A 17,883-nucleotide genomic window follows, 5' to 3' on the forward strand; every position below is an offset into this window, starting at 1 on the left:
ACCTTCCAAGAAGGAATTTTAATGCAATGTGCCCATATTTATTTCCTACCAGATTCATGGAGATACTCTTTACAGAGATAAAGACAACAGTATTAACTATGCATTTACTTCATATCCCTTTTGTATGAATTTCTGTGTCATCATGGTGTCATCTGCCATCTTGAACCATTCTGACAAAGCTCTGGAAGCTGGCTAGGAATGACCAGGCACCAGGGAAAGCATCTGTGCTCAGGACAGCAGGGTGTAGGAATGGTGCTCCTCTGCCTGTGGACCCCAGGCCATGCCAGCTGTTTGACAGGATGAATTGGAAGGCAGATCAATGAGAGGCTCTGTGACAGAGGCCATGGCACACTCCCAAACCAGTTTTTTTTCCTTTCACTTCCCTGCTTTTATCCACTGCTCATATTGCTTCAGTTATTTAACTTCTTTAATCTGATAAACATTAATAAAGAAGCAAGTTCTCCTCCCAGCACTGAATTTTTTAATACTTTCTTTAGGCAGTGAGCTTACAGTCTGTTCCTTTGCCAGGGTCAGACAGCTCAGATTACACAGCCACCTTCCTGCATTAGCACCCAGGGATTTATGGAGAAAGTTTCTATTCTGCTTTGTAGTCAGTCAAAATCAACAGGACTGGCAGCACAACCAGCTTCGTTGTAATGACCTGTTCTGAAGGGAACATTGTTGTTGATTACTCAAATGTTTTTACCTTTAATGGTTTTCTTTAAATTGCCTCATTTCATTGTGTTGTGCTTAGCTCACTGCAGCTCACTAATCTGCTCTGCTGAGAAGTATCAGTCGTATTTTTTCATTTTTGAAATAAAGGCAGATTAGGTTGAATTCAAATTACCCATTTTGCTAACAAGGAAGAACGTAAATATTAAGAAAGCTTACCTCATCATTTTCAAGGCCTTTTATTCTCTATTTACAGCTCTTTTTATTTGAACTCCATGAACATTTGTGTGGGCAAAGCTGTGTTGGCATGAACAGTACACAGAGAGAATTTTAGGCCTGTAACAGAGAGTTGCTATCTCTGAATTAAATTCTTGATTAAGTAAACACATTCTGACAGTCTTAGAGTTGCTTTTTAAAGGTCAAGACATTCAGCCAGAGAACAGAAACACTCTGTACAAAGCACAAAGGCCTGGTCCATGTCCCAAGGACCTCTGCTAAGCAGCACAGGTCTGTGAGCAGAATACAGTGGGATCAAAAGGGGAGCAACAAAGCAGAAGCAGCAGCATGGTCAGATGATGGCTGTTGCTATTGACTCATGTCCAAGTGCTGCCAAAGAAGAGTTTGCTGAGGGAGATATGAAGACGAGAGGGTATTTTGCTCTTGCCCTAGGGTGTTAAGGTATTTTCAAGCACTGGTGATGATAAGAGCACGAATGAAAAGGAATATGGTGAAATGTGGGGAGAACACCTGACATATCACAAAAGAGCTTGACTCTAAAGCTGGAAGCTGGAGGGTTGAGGTGCAGAGGGACATTTCTCCAATTCCTTCCAGAAGGAACTAAAACTAGGAAGGCAGAATTAGGCAAGGTAACAAAGTTATGCTGTCTCCACACTCTTCTTGCAAGTAGTGGGTAAGATGTGTAAGCTCTATGTTAGCAGAGGAAAAGGAGCAAGAGAGCAGAAAGAGGCCAGCCTGAAGAAAGAGAGCTGCTAGTTCTGGGAGCATCAGAATAGACCCAGATGCATTTCTTTCTATTTGTATTTTGTGGCTGCCAGGTTTTTCAGTGAATCACATTAACGCCTTCCTGGGACTGCGCAGAGCTCCAGTTGAAGCTCCAGCACCAGCAGGCTGCTGGTTCTCTGCTGCCTGGATGCTGTCCCCTCCTGAGGTGGTCACTGACACCTCAGTGTCAGTGGCATGAAAACAGTGTCTCTTCTCAAGAGAAGACACCTATTTTTTTTTTTTTGAGGTGCTCACAGTACTTTGTTATATTTATCTTTCCACTAGATATGCTTGATGCTGACTAGTGAATTTGAAGTGTCCTGGAGTTGCAGGAACTGATAGATAGTCAAAGACACAGATAAACACACAAACTGAAAGCTATTTCAGATATTTCACCCCCATCTTTTTTTAATTACCTTGTAGTAAGAGCCTCAGTAATTATTTTATTTCATATTACTATTCATGAGCACAACTCTTCAGAAACAGCAAGAATCCTGGGGGAATTAAAAAAAAAAAAAAAAAAAAGAAAGAAAGAAAGAAGCTCTGTTTTTGAATGAGGGAGACTGTTTGTCCATTTCAATCCAAAGCTTTCCTACTGAGATGTGAAGGGACCAAACTGTCCTAGAGCTTTGAGCTACTTGGAATGAAAAACAGCCGGAACATGCACGGACCCCTGAAGCAAGTAAGGCCTGTTAGCAAATGGAAACAATAGCACTGTGCATGCTTCAGCTCCATGCTCAGCTGGGCTGTATCTGTGCTAAAATGTACTTTCTGCAAGTTTGTATGGCTGGAAAGCACTTGGGAGAACTTGCAGTGCTCACTTTCAATTTTACCAGCTTGTTTAAGAACAACTTGTATTTATTTCCTTTCCTTATTAGTAACTATAAACATTATAGAATTCTAGTTCCTGGTCCTTTTGTTTCTATGGATATATTTATATCCTTTTTTTGTTATACACTTTCCATTCTAAATAATTCAACCTCAAGCAAGCAATAGCATTACAAGATTACAGGAATGCCAAAATTTGTTTTACCTGGTTGTAACATTAAACTCCATGTATCAGTTAAAATGCATATTAGTCCATAGAAAATCAACATCTTTCAACCTCACTAAAATTCAAAACCTCCAAGAAGATTGATTTGTTTTTGTGTTGGTTTTTTTTTCCTTTTGATGGTTTTCATTATGTACAGCTCTGTATTCCCTTACCTTCCCTGAGTACTTTTAAGTAGCAAAACAAGGTCAGACTTTTATTCACACACAGAGATCAAGAAATTAAGAGTCAGCCACTAGGTATTTAGAGGGAAGAGCTGTGATTTATCTCCTACAAACTAACAAAAATATTTTGCTTAAGACAGAAATGCTAAAAGGATAAATCAATCCACATCTGAAAGACAAAGAGCAGATTAAAAGAAGACATAAATGTATAAAAAGAGCTACTCTGGTCAATTGGCAATGACATGTTTGGTTTCCTTTACATTGAAAGAATCTGTGGTGGCAAACGCTTCCTGATTTACTCTGGGTGTTCAGGGCCTTACAGTAAAAGCAGAGGAAAAGATGGGATTTAGGAGGCCTGAAGTAGCTGTTTTCCTGTTAATACAGAATGCAATCCTGTCAATACAAGTTTAATCAGCTGTGAGGTTTTCCTCACAAAACCCGTAATTCAGCTGTCACGGAAAAAATAGATGTTGGCAGTTCTAATCAAAAGGCACACACTGCAAATTCTGATAACACAGTATAAATGAATCTGAAGTCTGTATAAATGTACTGAAGTCCAGTACTGCAATACTTCTCTGCCCATGCTTTTACCTGGTAATGTCACTATACTGGAAGTGTGTAGGCAGCATAAAATTCTCATAAAAACCAGAAACTCTTCTACATCTACTAACAAAGGAAAGCAAAATGGCAAAGAGATACCATGTCCCCCCATCCCCCCCACCACACACACACAAAATCCTGCTTTTCAGTCCATTTTGCACCTCTGGCACCCAGTCTCACAGGGAAAGGAGGAAAAGAGCAGGGAATATGTATGTGCTCAGTGCAGGATGAACTGAGGAGCCAGGCTGCAGCCTTCAAGCACTCAGCTGTCCTCGTAGGCTGGCCCATGCTGTGTCACTTTTCATTTCCTCAGGGGTGCTTGTATTACTATTTGAGTCATGAGAACACCACACAAACTTGTTTCCACATAAACCTTTTACTCTGGAAATAAATAAAATAAATTTAATAAGCTCAAATAAAAACTGGGTTTTTTTCAAGGTTCTAAAAAGAGACCAGGCTTAGAAGCCAGAAATCAGGAATGTCAGGCACAACTGGTAGCTCACAAGCAGCTGGAAGAAGTTTTAGGCTCATCAAGAGCCTCCTTAATATTGTTCCATACTGGAACACTTTAGCAAAATTGTGTGCTTATTTCCATCCTGCTGCCCCCATATTCCTCACTCTTTCTGGCAGCTTTCTTCTCACACAGTTTGATTCTGCCCTGCCCTAAAATCTGCAGTGAACACCCCAAAAGTGGGGTGCCACAGCAGTGAACAGGCAGGGCTGAGCCAGCTATTTGTTTTTGGGGCTGAATGGCTGAGGTTCTCCTTCACCCTGAACCCAGGGCAGCAGATTAGGCAGCCACCAGTGAGGTACATGCTGTTTTCAGATTCTCACATTATCTATTTGGGAGAAGAGGTGCCAAATGAAGTCAGCCACCTTGTTGACACAACTCCTGCCTCTCCTAGGACCTGGTATAAGCTGCCAGAAGTGAGTGTGTAACCCTTGTGGCTGTAGAAATATGGATTAAAAATCAGCTTCCTGGTGATTCAGAAGACTAAATGTAATATTAAAACCAAGTGACTTATTTGATGTAATTTTAGCTGTGATAGAAACTTTTCCTACAAACTAAGTGAAATCCCATAAACTTTCTATTTTGCTATAGCTAATTCTTGTACAGTACCAGTGACAACTATTGCTGTCCTCACTGATCTTACAGAGGGACAAAAATTAATAAAAAAGCTCATAAACTATGTAAATTATATTTGGATTCCAACAAAAATGGATTTAATTTGTCCTTTGCATTGGTTTTACAGTCTCACATGAAGTACTACTATGCTAAAGGCTGCAGAAACACATGGCCGTGGAAAGCCTCAGAATCCTAACAGTGTGCAACCTGCCAGTGATGAAATGTAAGTAGCAATTTCAGAAATGTGGCACCAAATGTGAAAAGCTAGGTACTTATCACAATTTGGACCCAGCAGCTCTTGTAATGCTCACTAATTTCCTGAGAAGTACAGCTTCACCCCTTCAGGAAGGCAGGGTGATGCTGACCCCATGGTATTTTATGGGAGAATCTAAAAATCCATTTCACTGTTTTGTTCTAATAGTTTTCTTCTTTTATTTACCCGAGAGAAACTAGTTACCAAGTATCAAAAGGTTTTGAAAGCTCCAGGGGCTCACATCAGCCAAAGCTTTAAAAAAAGAGATGAGGAGGAATGAACAGCCATAGTGGAGAAAACCTTTCCATGAGCCTGCTGATGATTTGGGATCAGCAATGGTACATTGTGAATACTCTCATTCAGATTCCCTTGGCCAAACAAACATCAACACCACAGATGTCTCCAGGGATAGGTATGAAAAGTGAAGGAGAACAGGGAAAGATCCTGAGTATGCAAAACCCCTACAAAAAAAAAAAAATCAAATGGGATAGTCAGAAATGGACACACACTCCTGTTTAACAACCTCTTTTCAGTCTGGCTGTTCTCATATGTTTTCTTCTTCTATAATAAAAATTCTATACAAACCCTTCATATTCATTTAGCCGTGCTGCAGTGAGCCTTAGTTACAAACTAATCTCTTACACGTTTTCCTTTCACATTGTTCAGAACAGTGAAAATTTTGTGGTTATACCTTTAGGTTATAATATCAATGTTAGACATAAATGAACTATATTCACTGTATTTACTTTTTTTGTTGCTCTTTCACAGAGATTAACATTCTCCTTCAATACCAGAATATGTCTGTGCATTCCTAAAATGCCCTAAAAACAACTTTTATGTCCATTGCATAATACTTCACCAGCTCTGTGCCCCTAAAATATTCCTCATGTGATCTATTAAAGAAGAAATTTGTATATTCACTACTAAGATTCCAAAACATCAGAACTAAAATAATACCAGTTTAACAACTATGAACCCTAAACTTAAACCCTAAAAGACAAATTAAAAAGAACCAAACTAAGCAAAACATGTCTTGAAATTCCACATAAGATCCCCAAGACAGAGGAGAAGCAAGCATTGTTCCCTTATTTAATAAGGAAATTGCAGATCATTTTGCCTGACATCAACGTCAGGGAAACTGATGGAGAGGCTGGTACAGGAAGAAATCAGTGTACAATGAAAGGATGATAGTACAATTAACGCCAGTCAACACAGAAAATTAGTTTTGTCAGGAATAAAAAAACCTGCCTATTTTCCCATGAGACCATGAATTAGCTTGATAAAGTAAACTCCTGTAAGATTTCATTAGGGCTTTGGCTCACAAGTCTACAGGGTTTTTGATAAAAAGCCCTGGCAATGTATACTATCAGTCTGGTCCATACTAAATGGACCCAAATTGTACTGAATGATCTGAACAAAAAATATAAAATTATTGACGGAAAAAGCTGCAAATTACAAAAAGTTATAGAGATATAAATAACATGAAGGGCATGCCCTTAATATAGACCAACGAAGAATACTTAGTGAGGTCTGGCCTATATTTTAACAGAGAGAAATCTAAGGAACAAAGAAAATCTCATTTAAAAGATAGGAAATTATTTTTGAAAAGGAGTTACTGTGAAAATAAAGGAATAGTACCAATCGGCCCAAGCAGACACATTCCCAAAGTGTAGGCAAAATTATTCTTACTGCCCAAGGTGGATTAAACTGTGACACAGGAGTTGGTGCCACCACACCTCTCTGTGGTTTCAAAAAGATCATTACTGGGAGAATGTCCTGAAGAAACAGCTCCAGAAAGCCGAGGGTTTTACTGAGAGAAATGATACTCATTTGTGATGATAGGGGGGCCTTCAGAAACTCCAGTTGTTAGGTTAACATGTGAGAAGTTCAACAAAGAATTGTTGAAATGTACTCATATCCAGAAACAGGAGAGTGAATGCCCAAATTGCAGTGGTATGTACTTGAAAAAAATCTAACTAATTTTTCATTTATATTGTTTGCCACTGAGTCTCCATCTCCAAACAACCACAACTAGGAAAACAAGCCCCTTATAATTTGACTCAATTATTATCTGTAAGACTAGGTATAAACCAAATACTTCAATTTGAAACCACAATTACTAGTAAAAGTACTAGTAAGAGCAAGTACTAATTGAAAATTACTAAGTAATAGCTAAGAAACTCTCTAAAAATAAGCTAAGTGTCATTGTGGATGAAGAAAGGGTTTGATATGCCATTGACAAGGGCCTAGAACAAATCTGCCCTACACATTTCCTACTTATCTTCCATCTCCCAAGCAAAATCCTCCAAACCCTATGCATACATGATTCACCTACGTTTTTACCTACCTGCACCAAACCCCTATCACTGCCCAGTGATCAACCCTGCACTAAGCTTGGCCAAGTACACATTGCAGGACAGGCACAGAATTCAGCTTGATAAATTGGAGATGTATTGCAAGTACAGGATGAAATTTAAAATGTTCAAGAGCAAGAAAATGCTGTTGGGCAGAGGTAAACATAAACGCAGCACCTGAGTACATGGCAAGTATATAAATAAAGGGAACAGAGAATACAGAAGTCAACAATATCAGGCTGTTGCCAAGAAGGCATGAGCAAGGGTGATGGTATTAGCAGGAACAGAGCATGCAAGGAAAATATTCCTTTCCAAAATATTCCTTCCACTTAATTGGGATTTGATCTGTGATCAGATGGATCACTTAATCCTAGCTTGGTGAGACACTGCAGGAATAGGAATCTAGGGAATGCCCAAAGAGAAAATGATCAGAGGGCTGGAAAACATGATGATCAAGGAAGAACTGAAAGATGTGGCACTACCTAGCTTAAAAGAGAGAAGGCTGGGAAAAGGGGAGAGACTTGCTAACAGCTTTCCAACTTATCCTGAGACTTCCAATAGACATCAGAAAAAGTTAAAATTTGAGCATACTGGTAGATTTACATACCAAATGCTAACATGTTAAACTCAAATCCTAACTTACATTTTTCAGGAGATAAAGTTTGACAGTGTTTTCCAGACAAATATCCATGCATTACAATCAGCTTTGAGAAGCTGCTGCTTTCCTGAAGTGAACAATAATTTTGCCTGGTACTTTGATTGACGCAAACGCTCAGTCACATTTAAATCAAAATAGGAGGAAGCTACTATTTTCCATGGCTTCCTGTAGGACATATGCACTGTTATCCCAGAGGAGAGGGCAGGTTATGCAATTGCTGAGCAGCTCTGGGGAAACATTTCCAGCAATTATTCGGAAAGGACTGAGAGAATAAACTTATAAGACATTCTCATAATTTAGTGTTTTCATCACTAAATAACTATTAGATTTTAAATTAATTGGATTTTGGTTACTATTTCACTATCCTTATGCAACAGAATGGAAGGGAAATGAAACCTGCCTCACTAGTATTAGAATTCTTCCACTGCATGTGAGAGAAAGTGCTGGCTAATAAAGAAGTGGAATAGTTTCCTCTGCCTTATCATATTCTAGCCTCACTGGCCATATAGTACAGTTCCTAAACTTGATTTAGGAGCCAAAATGGACAAACTGTTTTCCAGATTTAAGAGATGGTAGAAAGACAGCCAATTCCCACTTCACAGCAAAGGTAAATGCTGCTCCAATTAATCTAATGAATAAGTCAGACAAGTTAACAGTGTTGACATCTGAAATGCTATTTTTTCTCTTTTAAAGGGAAATGAAATAGAATTATATTACTTTCAAATAAATTTAAATAAATATAGAGTTCTTTGGGCATAAATTATCACATAAATACTTTTCTTCTGGTTACATGCTTCCTTATTTATTCTTACTAATTATCCTGAGTTAGCAAAATTTCTAATTTGTGTGCCTTGAGCATACAGAAAACTATCCCACTTTTTTATCTCCTTACATGACAATATTTGCAAAACATCGGATTTGAAAACATCAAATAATTTTTCCATCCACTAGTCCTGCAATAGCATGGCCTACTGACAGAAAAGCTTCCTGGCTTCAACACTGAGCTCTCAAGCAGCTTCTAAACTTGAACTGGACATTTTTATTTGTGTCATTACTACAAGCCCTTCTCAGGTTTAGAGCTACTCCACATCGATTCTATCCACTGATCTCTGGAAACAAGCTGGAAAGCTGGGCGAGAGCTAAGATACACGGAGCTTTTTCAGAGCACTTTGGAAGCCAAAATTATGGAAGACTTTTTCCACTTTGACCATTCATTCTTTGTTATGCTTGGCCTTCATCCCCTCCTGTCACCTTAAAAATGAAAACAACATGTTCATTATTATTCGTGGAAATTCATTGGATACGGGGAAGGCATCCCTTTCCCCCCCCCCCCCATCTGTTCCGTTTTTATTTCTTTTGGGAAAGACTATGCCACTCTTTGCTTGGGTAGCAATCCTTTGAACTGTTGCTTTGCCACTGAATTCACCACTGATCATCAGGAAGATAATAATTTGCATTGGCTTCACTGAGTCTTATGTGCAGGCTAAATACAGGCCCCAGCAGCAGCAGCTGCAGCCACAGGTCCCAGTTCCTTGTGGCCTAAGGACGGAATACAGGGATGCTGGATGCACCTCAGCTGGCCTGCTATTTAATGTTTACAGTGCTCCTTGGTGCAACCTCTGCTCCTGACTGGGGTGTATGGGATGTTACCACAGGATAAATGCTTATTTCTATTAGTGCTACTCCTAATTACATGAAATGAGATGCCATCTATTGCAGCTGACATAATTGCATTGACCATTACCTTGTTATTCTCCTATGAGACAGAGAGAAAATACTATTCTACTTTTTAAATACTAGTAATTAAATTATATATTTTATTTCTCCTTTTGTAAACAAGCTCTTTCTGCCTCTTTACAAAAAAGATATTTCCATGTGTTTGGTCATTCTTGTGTTTCCTGTCTAGATCACCTCTGATGATTCCATAATTGCTTTTCAAGACTGGATCAGCAGTACCATGATCAATATTCCGTATGAGACCATTCAGGGAATGGCATTTCAGTTACTTATAAAATCTGCATTCTATAATTGTATGTTTTACATTGCTATTATACTCAAGCATTTTAACACAGTGTCATTTTCCAAAACCTCTGCCTAGCTTAGGAGCTTTAACTGCCATGTCTACTGTAGCCTCAGAACTCTTTTTCTGAAATGGTTAATGCAGAAATCTGTGATTTACACAACATGTTTATTTTTTTTTTCTAACATACCACTCCCAGGTTTTGGCACTAAATATCTGCTTCATTTATTGCCATGTTATCTGTTTATGCAGTTTGCTTGGTAATTCTGTATTCTCCCTGCTGAAAGATTTGTCTTTGCCTTGAAGAGCAGCTTGACTCGTGCTGTATGTAACTGGCTTATGTTTTATCTTCACATTTGCTCTCTGGTCACCATGCACAACATTTCCCCCGAAATTCCCTCCACAACTGAGTAATATTAATGTAAATCCTCCCTTTCTGTGCGCCTCATATTACACACAAACTCTCACAGCCAAAAGATACATGTGTCCAAGTCAGTACACACAGATGTGACGCAAAGACACAGAAGATAAAACTTTTCCCTCGAGCTCATGGACAGGCTCTGAATCCCTTTGCTGTGAAGTTCCTGCTGCAGAACCCCACCCCTCTACATGCAGGAGATATATCTCTGTATCAGAAGTCTATATACACCTGAAAGGCAGTTAAGAGCTGCAGACAATATTTCATACAATAGCTCGCAATAGACTACACAGGAGAATAATTTGCAAGCCTCTGTAGATTCCCTTCCCCTGACATTTTCTGATATTTTTTATCTTACCTTCAAAGACACTGCACATGTGGTAACACAGGAAGCCATAGATATGCATTAGACTTTGTGAAAGGTGCATTGTGAGTGCAGAGTATAAATTATTACAAAAGTGTGCACGTGCACATCATAGAGTGGAACTACAATATATGAAAGTGGTGCTCACTGTTAACCAGAATTGCAGACCCAGCTGCCTAATTTTGAGAAAGTGGGAGCTGTGTGTTCAGCATCCTCAAAGCTAGGCTGTACTTATTCAGAGTCTAAAAGGGACCTAACAGCTGCACTGTAGGCATGAACGACTGTAAAGCCAGGGGTTTAGTACTCGCATCGAGGCTGAGGTCTGTCAGAGATCACACAGTGACACCCGACAGCGGAACCCTCCAAAGCGACACTCGATTTGTCAAAAAGACACTTTTCCAAAGCAGGCGGGGCCGCGGTGGAGGTGGAGCCGGCTCTGTCCGCTGCGGGAACGGCAGCCGGGCCGGAGATGCGCTGAGGTACCGCGGGCCGGGCTTCCTGCTGCCCGCACACCTGGGAGCGGGGCGTGGGCGGGGGCCGGGAGGTCAGGGCACCGCAGCTGTGAAGCGGGCCGGGCCGGGAGCCGCGGCGGGAGGCGGCAGAGCGGCGGCGGGAGCATGGAGCGCTGCTCTCCCCCCGCGCCGGAGCAGGAAGCGGTGGAAGCGTGGCTGGACGATCACGGCGACTTCACCCGCTCTTACTTTGTTAGAAAAGCTACGAGGTAAGACCGGAGCGGCGGCGGATAGAGGCAGTTCCTATTTTACAGGAAAACCTCGCTCTTTTCCATTTCACTTTGCTGCCTCCAAAGAAAATAAAAAGAAGTGACTCCCACCCCCGCCGCCCCCGCTCTCGAAAGAGCAAGAACTGAAACCACCACGCAGCAGCTCCGTCTGGCTGCCACCGAAGGGCACATGCGGCGCTTCCCCGCGGGCTCTCGCCTTCAGCCCCCGGTCCGTGGCCGCTCTGCGGCGGGGAGCGCCCGCCCGGCACCGCGAGCAGCTCAGGGAAGCTGTCCCAGCCCCGGAGCTCCCTGTCCCGGGCTTTTAGGTATTTATTTTGTGTTCTCCTCGGTTCAAAACAGACATGGTCAACTTCTCGTGAGTAGCGAGCAACTATGCATTTCTCCGCCCTGCGAAGTAGGTAGAAGCCTCAAAGAGCATCTGATGTCTTTGAGGAGGGCGGGTTATGTCAGCGCTCAGTCATCTCGAAACAAAGGGCTGCTCTTCAAGAGCTCCGTCACCCTGTGAGTTCATCACCTTTTTTGACATAAGGGCGGCCCTCGGAGCGGCGAGGGCCACGGGTTAAACGCTGATGAGCCAGAGTATTCGAGACCGGAGCTCCGCCCGAGGAGGGAGGCTCAGGAGCCCGTCCAGTGGGGTGAGCGCCTCTGGGACGCTGCGCCTTCCCCCGGGAGGGAGGCGGCGGTGCAGCCCGGGCAGGGCGGCGGGCAGGGAGGGGTCGCTGCCCGGGGAGCGGGCCGGTGCCGGCAGGGGGCGGCGCGGGGCCGCCGGGCGCCGCCGCCGCTGCTCGGGGGCGGCCGCTCCGCGCTCGCCCCTTCTCGGTGCCGGTTCTTGCGAAGAACCCAATACTGAGGACCTGAAGAGCTCGTCTGGGCATTTCCCCCTCCCTTGACTTGACATGCTGCCTTTTGGAGATAAGACGAGGTATTTGCTCACTGTTGTCACACACTTCAACAGCGGGACTTCAAGTTGATTTGGAGTAAATTCGGCTATTTTTAGAAGTGGAGTCAGGTTTCCATTTTGAATATTTTCCGATAAACAAAGCCGTGGGGATGCAGAGCCCGGGCGATCTGCAGCTCCCACGGTATATCTTAGAGGGAGTTCGGGTTAGTAAGTCCTGCGGTTGGCTCCTCGGACACGGCGTCTCCGCGGGCTCGCTGCACTCCCGAGCCGCTCGCACCATCTGCTCGCCGCTGCTGATTTGCTTCTTCCCCCAGTCACTTGGCGGGGATGGATGCATTCTGAATGAGGTTTTGCTGCTGCTGCTCCTCTCTGCATGGGATGGGGCGGTAAGAGGAGAAATCCCCATTAATAATTGACTCGCAGAGAGCTAGAAAGCTTCAGGGGTCACCTGCTTGCTTGTGACCATCTGTCAGGCAGTCCCCTTTCTTCTGCTGCTGCTTCTTTAGGTTCATTTAACAGGGACAAAAGTCTTTAAAATGTCTTTTAAATGTTGAATTTATTTTTTTAAGGCTGTGCATAGGTGCAGGATGTATAGATGGAAGTCGTTAACCTTGATGCTCTCCAGAGCACCAGATCATGGTGTGGCACTGAAGGGCAGCTTGGTTGCTCAGGAAAGAGGGTGCTAGCGGCTTTGAGAAGTAGCATTTTCCTAGTTCAGCCTATCTACTCGTTTGGAAACTGGATGTAGTATTGAACAAATAGGAATGCTAATTAATAGTAACCACTGTGTCAGATTTGTTTTCCCCATGGGCAGGATAGGTCAGCTCTTTCTTTTTATTTTTTTCTTTTTTTTTTTTCCACTCTGAGGCACGGGTTTGCATTTGTGCTGTTCTGAAATAGGCACTACTTCAGAAAATACAATTCAGTCGAGTCTCCGTCACGGTAATGCCTCTGCAGTTAGAGAGGGGCTTGCAGAAATACTGTGGACTTTTGAGCCCTCACTTGGCAACAATTCTGTGATGTTTCTGAAATGACAGAAACATCCCAATTGTCTCAAAACTCTCTTCTCTGCTATCTTGCATGGAATGTTCTTTGTCCTTATGGTATAAATAGAAAACTATATATAATAAGGAATACCTCTGCTATATGTAAGTTTGTATTTAAAAAGACAAATGACAAATTACTTCACTGTATGTTAGTTCAAAGACAGTAACATGTAGGGCTGAGTGGTTTGAAAGAACAGCTGTACTTTTTAAAGAGGTTTAGGTATTTATTCCTAAAGTACCAACACACTTGGTAGTGTTATTTAGGGCTTGAAAAGAGAAAATCCTAGCATCTAATACTGTGTTTTGTTTTAGCTGAAATCTTTGCAGAACAGCAAACATTGAACAAAGACTATGCTGTTAATGTTTTGCTGCTTGACATTATATTTACTCTCTCAAGGTTTCCCTGAACTAGTTTCAACACTTTTCTAATCATAATTTACTGCTTCTCTTTTATTTTGTTTTGTTTCATAATATGCCGAAGTTCTCACAGGTCCTGGAAACAATAGATCAATAAATTAGTTAATCTGATATTTTGTGGAGCACAGAGGCGTATTGAGCTGCACATTGTGAGGCACAATTGCTAATGAATACAGATAGTTTCTGTATCTGTTTCTCAAATATTTCTGCATAGGAATAGGAAAAGATCACCAGCTCCATCTTTTATGACTGCGTAATACAAGCTGTTTTCGCTCACATTAATGAGCTTTGAATTAGAATCTAATTAAGCAATTTTATATTGAGTGTTGAATAGTTAATATATTTTTTCTGCAATTAATTAATTCAAACAGTGTTTTATATGGTAGTTCTGTTGGTAATCTCCAGACACAAAGAAGTTTTAATTAGGTGTCTAAACAACACTTAGAAGATGTATGCTTTGTGATTTTTTTTTAAAGTAGGGAGTTAGGGTTATCATCTCTTCTAACTAAGTAGTTGTGTCCTGATCCAGTTTGAATAGGGCAGTTTGATATTAGCATCCACTGTTGTGGTTTGAATAAAAATTGTGTTTTCTGGCAAGGTGGCACTTCAAATTGTGAATAGAAAGAAACATCTTTTATTCATAAAGTGACAGCTGTTGGAGTCGCTGTGCTCCCCAGTCCATGTGCTGGCTTCTTGGAGAGATGGGGTGCAGGTTGTCGGCTTAACAAGTGTGCACCTGTGCTCCTCTGTCCCCGCAACGTGTTGCAGAAAATGAGCACGTTCCAAGGGCTTACACCTTGTATTTTGATCTGCAATGCCTCGAGGTTGGCAGTGTCTGCAGGAAGGCCACATGCCGGCCTCCTTCCAGGCTGGGCTGGCTTTATGGATATTGCCCGATAAAGCTGCGGTGATTGCCTTCCACGTGAGCCGTGTGAGGCTGCAATCCTACAAGTGTGTAACCCAAGTGAACAGCTTTGAGTCCTCCCTCCTGTGAGCAGGTGAATGAACTGGGATCCCCCGAGTAGGAAGGTATGGAATCGGATATTTAGTACTTTATTTTGTACCAGGGAGGTGAGTGGCATGTGGAGGCAATATAAATAGCTGTTATCTGTGAGGTGCTGTTCCAGGATGATCAAAGTGCAGCACAACAAAGGGGAAGTGTGTCACCGGCACACTCGGGGACGAGATTAATTTGGTTCACGCAGTGAGGCTGTGCTGGCTGACAGAACTTCTGGCTGGAGAGTTTGGTACTGCACACCTAAGGGTCAAGAGTTTCTAAATGCCTCACTCCTTTAAAGTTTAAGCTTTTTTGCTTTTTTTCCTCCTGTCTTCTTATTTTTCTCTTCTCAAAGTGTTAGAATTGCCTGTCATATTCTGGCTTCCCAGAAGCAGAAACATTTTCAAGTAAGGTGGTTCTGCTTTGTTGCTGCAGCTATGGTTGTTCTAACTAGATAATATAAAGGCATAATCTGCTGGGTTTGAAGTCACATTTATGGCTAAATTCATTAGCTTTTTGTCTTCCTGAAGTTTTATCTTTTTACTTTCCTTTAAAAAAACAATGCATGCATTACCACACTCCAACATCACACTTATTTCAACCCGCTATGGAATATTTCTGTACTTCTGACTTCCTGTTTGTCCCTGTTTTAAAAATATGGGAATGATTCTTAGTGCTCTTTGCACTCAGAAGCAGCAGACTGCCAAAACAGCCAAAGTAAAACTTTTCCTCTCAGTTAGAGGTAACTGTATTCTTACAGGCAGAATTTTATCCGATTCCTTAAACGTATAGTGTGACGAAGACAAATTATTGACCTAAATCCTATATGCCCTTCAGTAGAAATAAGATTATTTTGATATAAATATATCTTGGTTTATTAGCAGGTTTGAGAAATATTTACAAATGAATTAAGGTGGGGTTGTATTTGGAAAAATAAATGTTCTTAACAGTATGGTACTTCACAGTGCTTCTGAGGATTCCAGAACTGGTGTTTACTGGGAAACTCTGCTAAAATTCAGATATTGCATTACTTGAATATATCAATTACATTTATTACTTGGAGAAAACTCAAGCACAGTTGTTTGGGGCACTTTTTTTCTTCTTGATGGCTGGTGGACAATCAATTCCTAATGTGCTGCCTGTGGTACTACATTAGCCAGTATACTTGCCTTCTAGTCTCTGTCTAGAGGGCTTTTAAAAATGTCTTTCAGTCTGAGCCAGCTATCTGAATTTCAGTCTCCTAAATATTATGTGTCATATGCATTCTATGCATTGGTAATGTGTGTGTGCTTATTTTTTTTCCTAACTGAATGAAAAATCTGATTTTCTAAGATAAAGCTATTGGATGTTTTCTGCACTGAAATGTGCTGCAGCCTGTTTTCCTTTAAAAGGTGCTGCATACCAAAAAAACCTAATAATCCTAAGAATGCACAGGTATGAATCATATGCACTCCTAACACAAGCTTGGTGAATAGCCAGTGGGCTTTGAACTTCCATGATTGAAGGACCCCAGTAGTTTTCCAGTGGAGGCACAGAATCCTGTGCAGATGTTGGGATATGCTGAAAGGGGACTGGCTTTCCTAAGTTACTCAATGTAAAGCCTTTACAAGAGGGCTGCAGACCCACTGATTCTTGGGACCATTGCTTAAAACCCACAGGAAGCAGTGGTGTTAATACAGGGGATTAGGATTTTTCTCCCATTTTCTTGGTTTTATTTGATGTTTTCTGAGCTTTTCTGAGAGCTAAGTACAGGGAAAAAATCAATTTCCGTGAGATCTTGGAAAATTTTCTTGTTGGTATAATGACGTTCATAGTTATACCACTTATAAATAATGTATCAATATCCTTCCTTATGCCTTTCATGATAACAGCAAAGCTTTAAGATGCTCCCAAAATATTTTTAAATACTGATTCAAAAAGCATTCAGGAAGCTGAGGAATGTTACCTGTATTCATCAAGTTGCAAATGTGATTGACTACTGGCATTTGCTGTTGGAAATAAAGTGAGGTGAGTGTTGGAGTATTTTGGAAACAATCTCTAAAACAGCAAGACTGAAGAAATTGTCATTTGAGAAATGATGAGAAACCACTTACTAGCAATTTACATCTTAAATTCCCCCAAAGCTCTAAACTGAACTCCTACACAGAATCTTTGTTATGGAGATGAACTAGTCAGCAGAAACTGTGAGTAGCTACAAGGAGATCGTGCTTTCTCTCAGTTCCACTCGCCCTATGCAATAAAGAAACAAATGGGTGTGCAGAATACATTAATTAAAATACACTTAGAGGATGGGTAGAAAATGAGATGGGGCAAACCACCCTGACAGTTAACATCCCCTTTTTGCCTCCTTCTGTTTCAGGCTAGCTATTACCATATTACAGTACTTTTGATCTCCTCTGCAGGAGACTCAAGAAAATTCGACACCTTTCTTTGATTTCTAAGTTATAGAGGATCATGGAGGTTCTGTATTGGGTATCTGCTGAAGAATCGTCATGTGAGGAGGATATAGGCAATACATTCTTGACTTGAACGAAAATGCTACCACCTACTTTCATTTTCACATTAGATCGTTTTGATTTTGTCATGGAAAAATATAGTTAATAAAAGCACAGTACAGAAGTATTTCTTTTCCTTACTGGAAAAGAAACATACATAAATTTGTGTGGAATGCTTTCTCATTTATATGACTGACTTGAAGAAAACTATATTTTAAAAAGGGCGTTAAATACACAAGGAGCTATTTGTAAAGTGCAGGAAAAGGAGCCCTACTCAAATAGCCCTCATGGATAACACAATGGTTATAATTTCACATTGGGTCTGGCACTGAAAATGTCACCACAAAATATATTTGCTTAGTAAAAGATATGTATTTTCCCACTTATTTGTATGTTATGTGCACTCACGCCAACAGAGAGAGCCATCTCAGAACCTCTGTACCACTTCAGTCATACTTAACCTCTGCTTTAGGAATTCAGGTGCAACTGAAGTAGTGCCGAAGATCTATATGAGGTCTCCAAGCAGGTGTGAATTTAACTTTTAATCCATTTTGCACTGAAATTACTGGTATTGTCCTACTGTTTTCCCAACAAAACTATTTG

General features: G+C 41.2%; 1 protein-coding gene across 10 annotated transcripts in view; it reads left to right on the plus strand.

Moving 5' to 3' along the window:
- The window catches only part of PDE5A (phosphodiesterase 5A), a 104,838-nt gene that overhangs the window by 44,240 nt on the left and 42,715 nt on the right, over window positions 1-17,883 (plus strand). For 2 of the 10 annotated variants that reach the window (XM_039722667.1, XM_039722660.1), the window contains one exon: window positions 4,743-4,838. In XM_039722667.1, the coding sequence (XP_039578601.1) occupies window positions 4,762-4,838 (77 nt within the window). In that variant the 5' untranslated portion in view covers window positions 4,743-4,761. The other 8 variants (XM_039722644.1, XM_039722654.1, XM_039722685.1 and 5 more) reach the window with 7 other exon arrangements.

The sequence above is a fragment of the Passer montanus genome, unplaced genomic scaffold (assembly GCF_014805655.1).
Source record: "Passer montanus isolate IOZ18808 unplaced genomic scaffold, ASM1480565v1 scaffold108, whole genome shotgun sequence".
Lineage (NCBI taxonomy): Eukaryota > Metazoa > Chordata > Aves > Passeriformes > Passeridae > Passer > Passer montanus.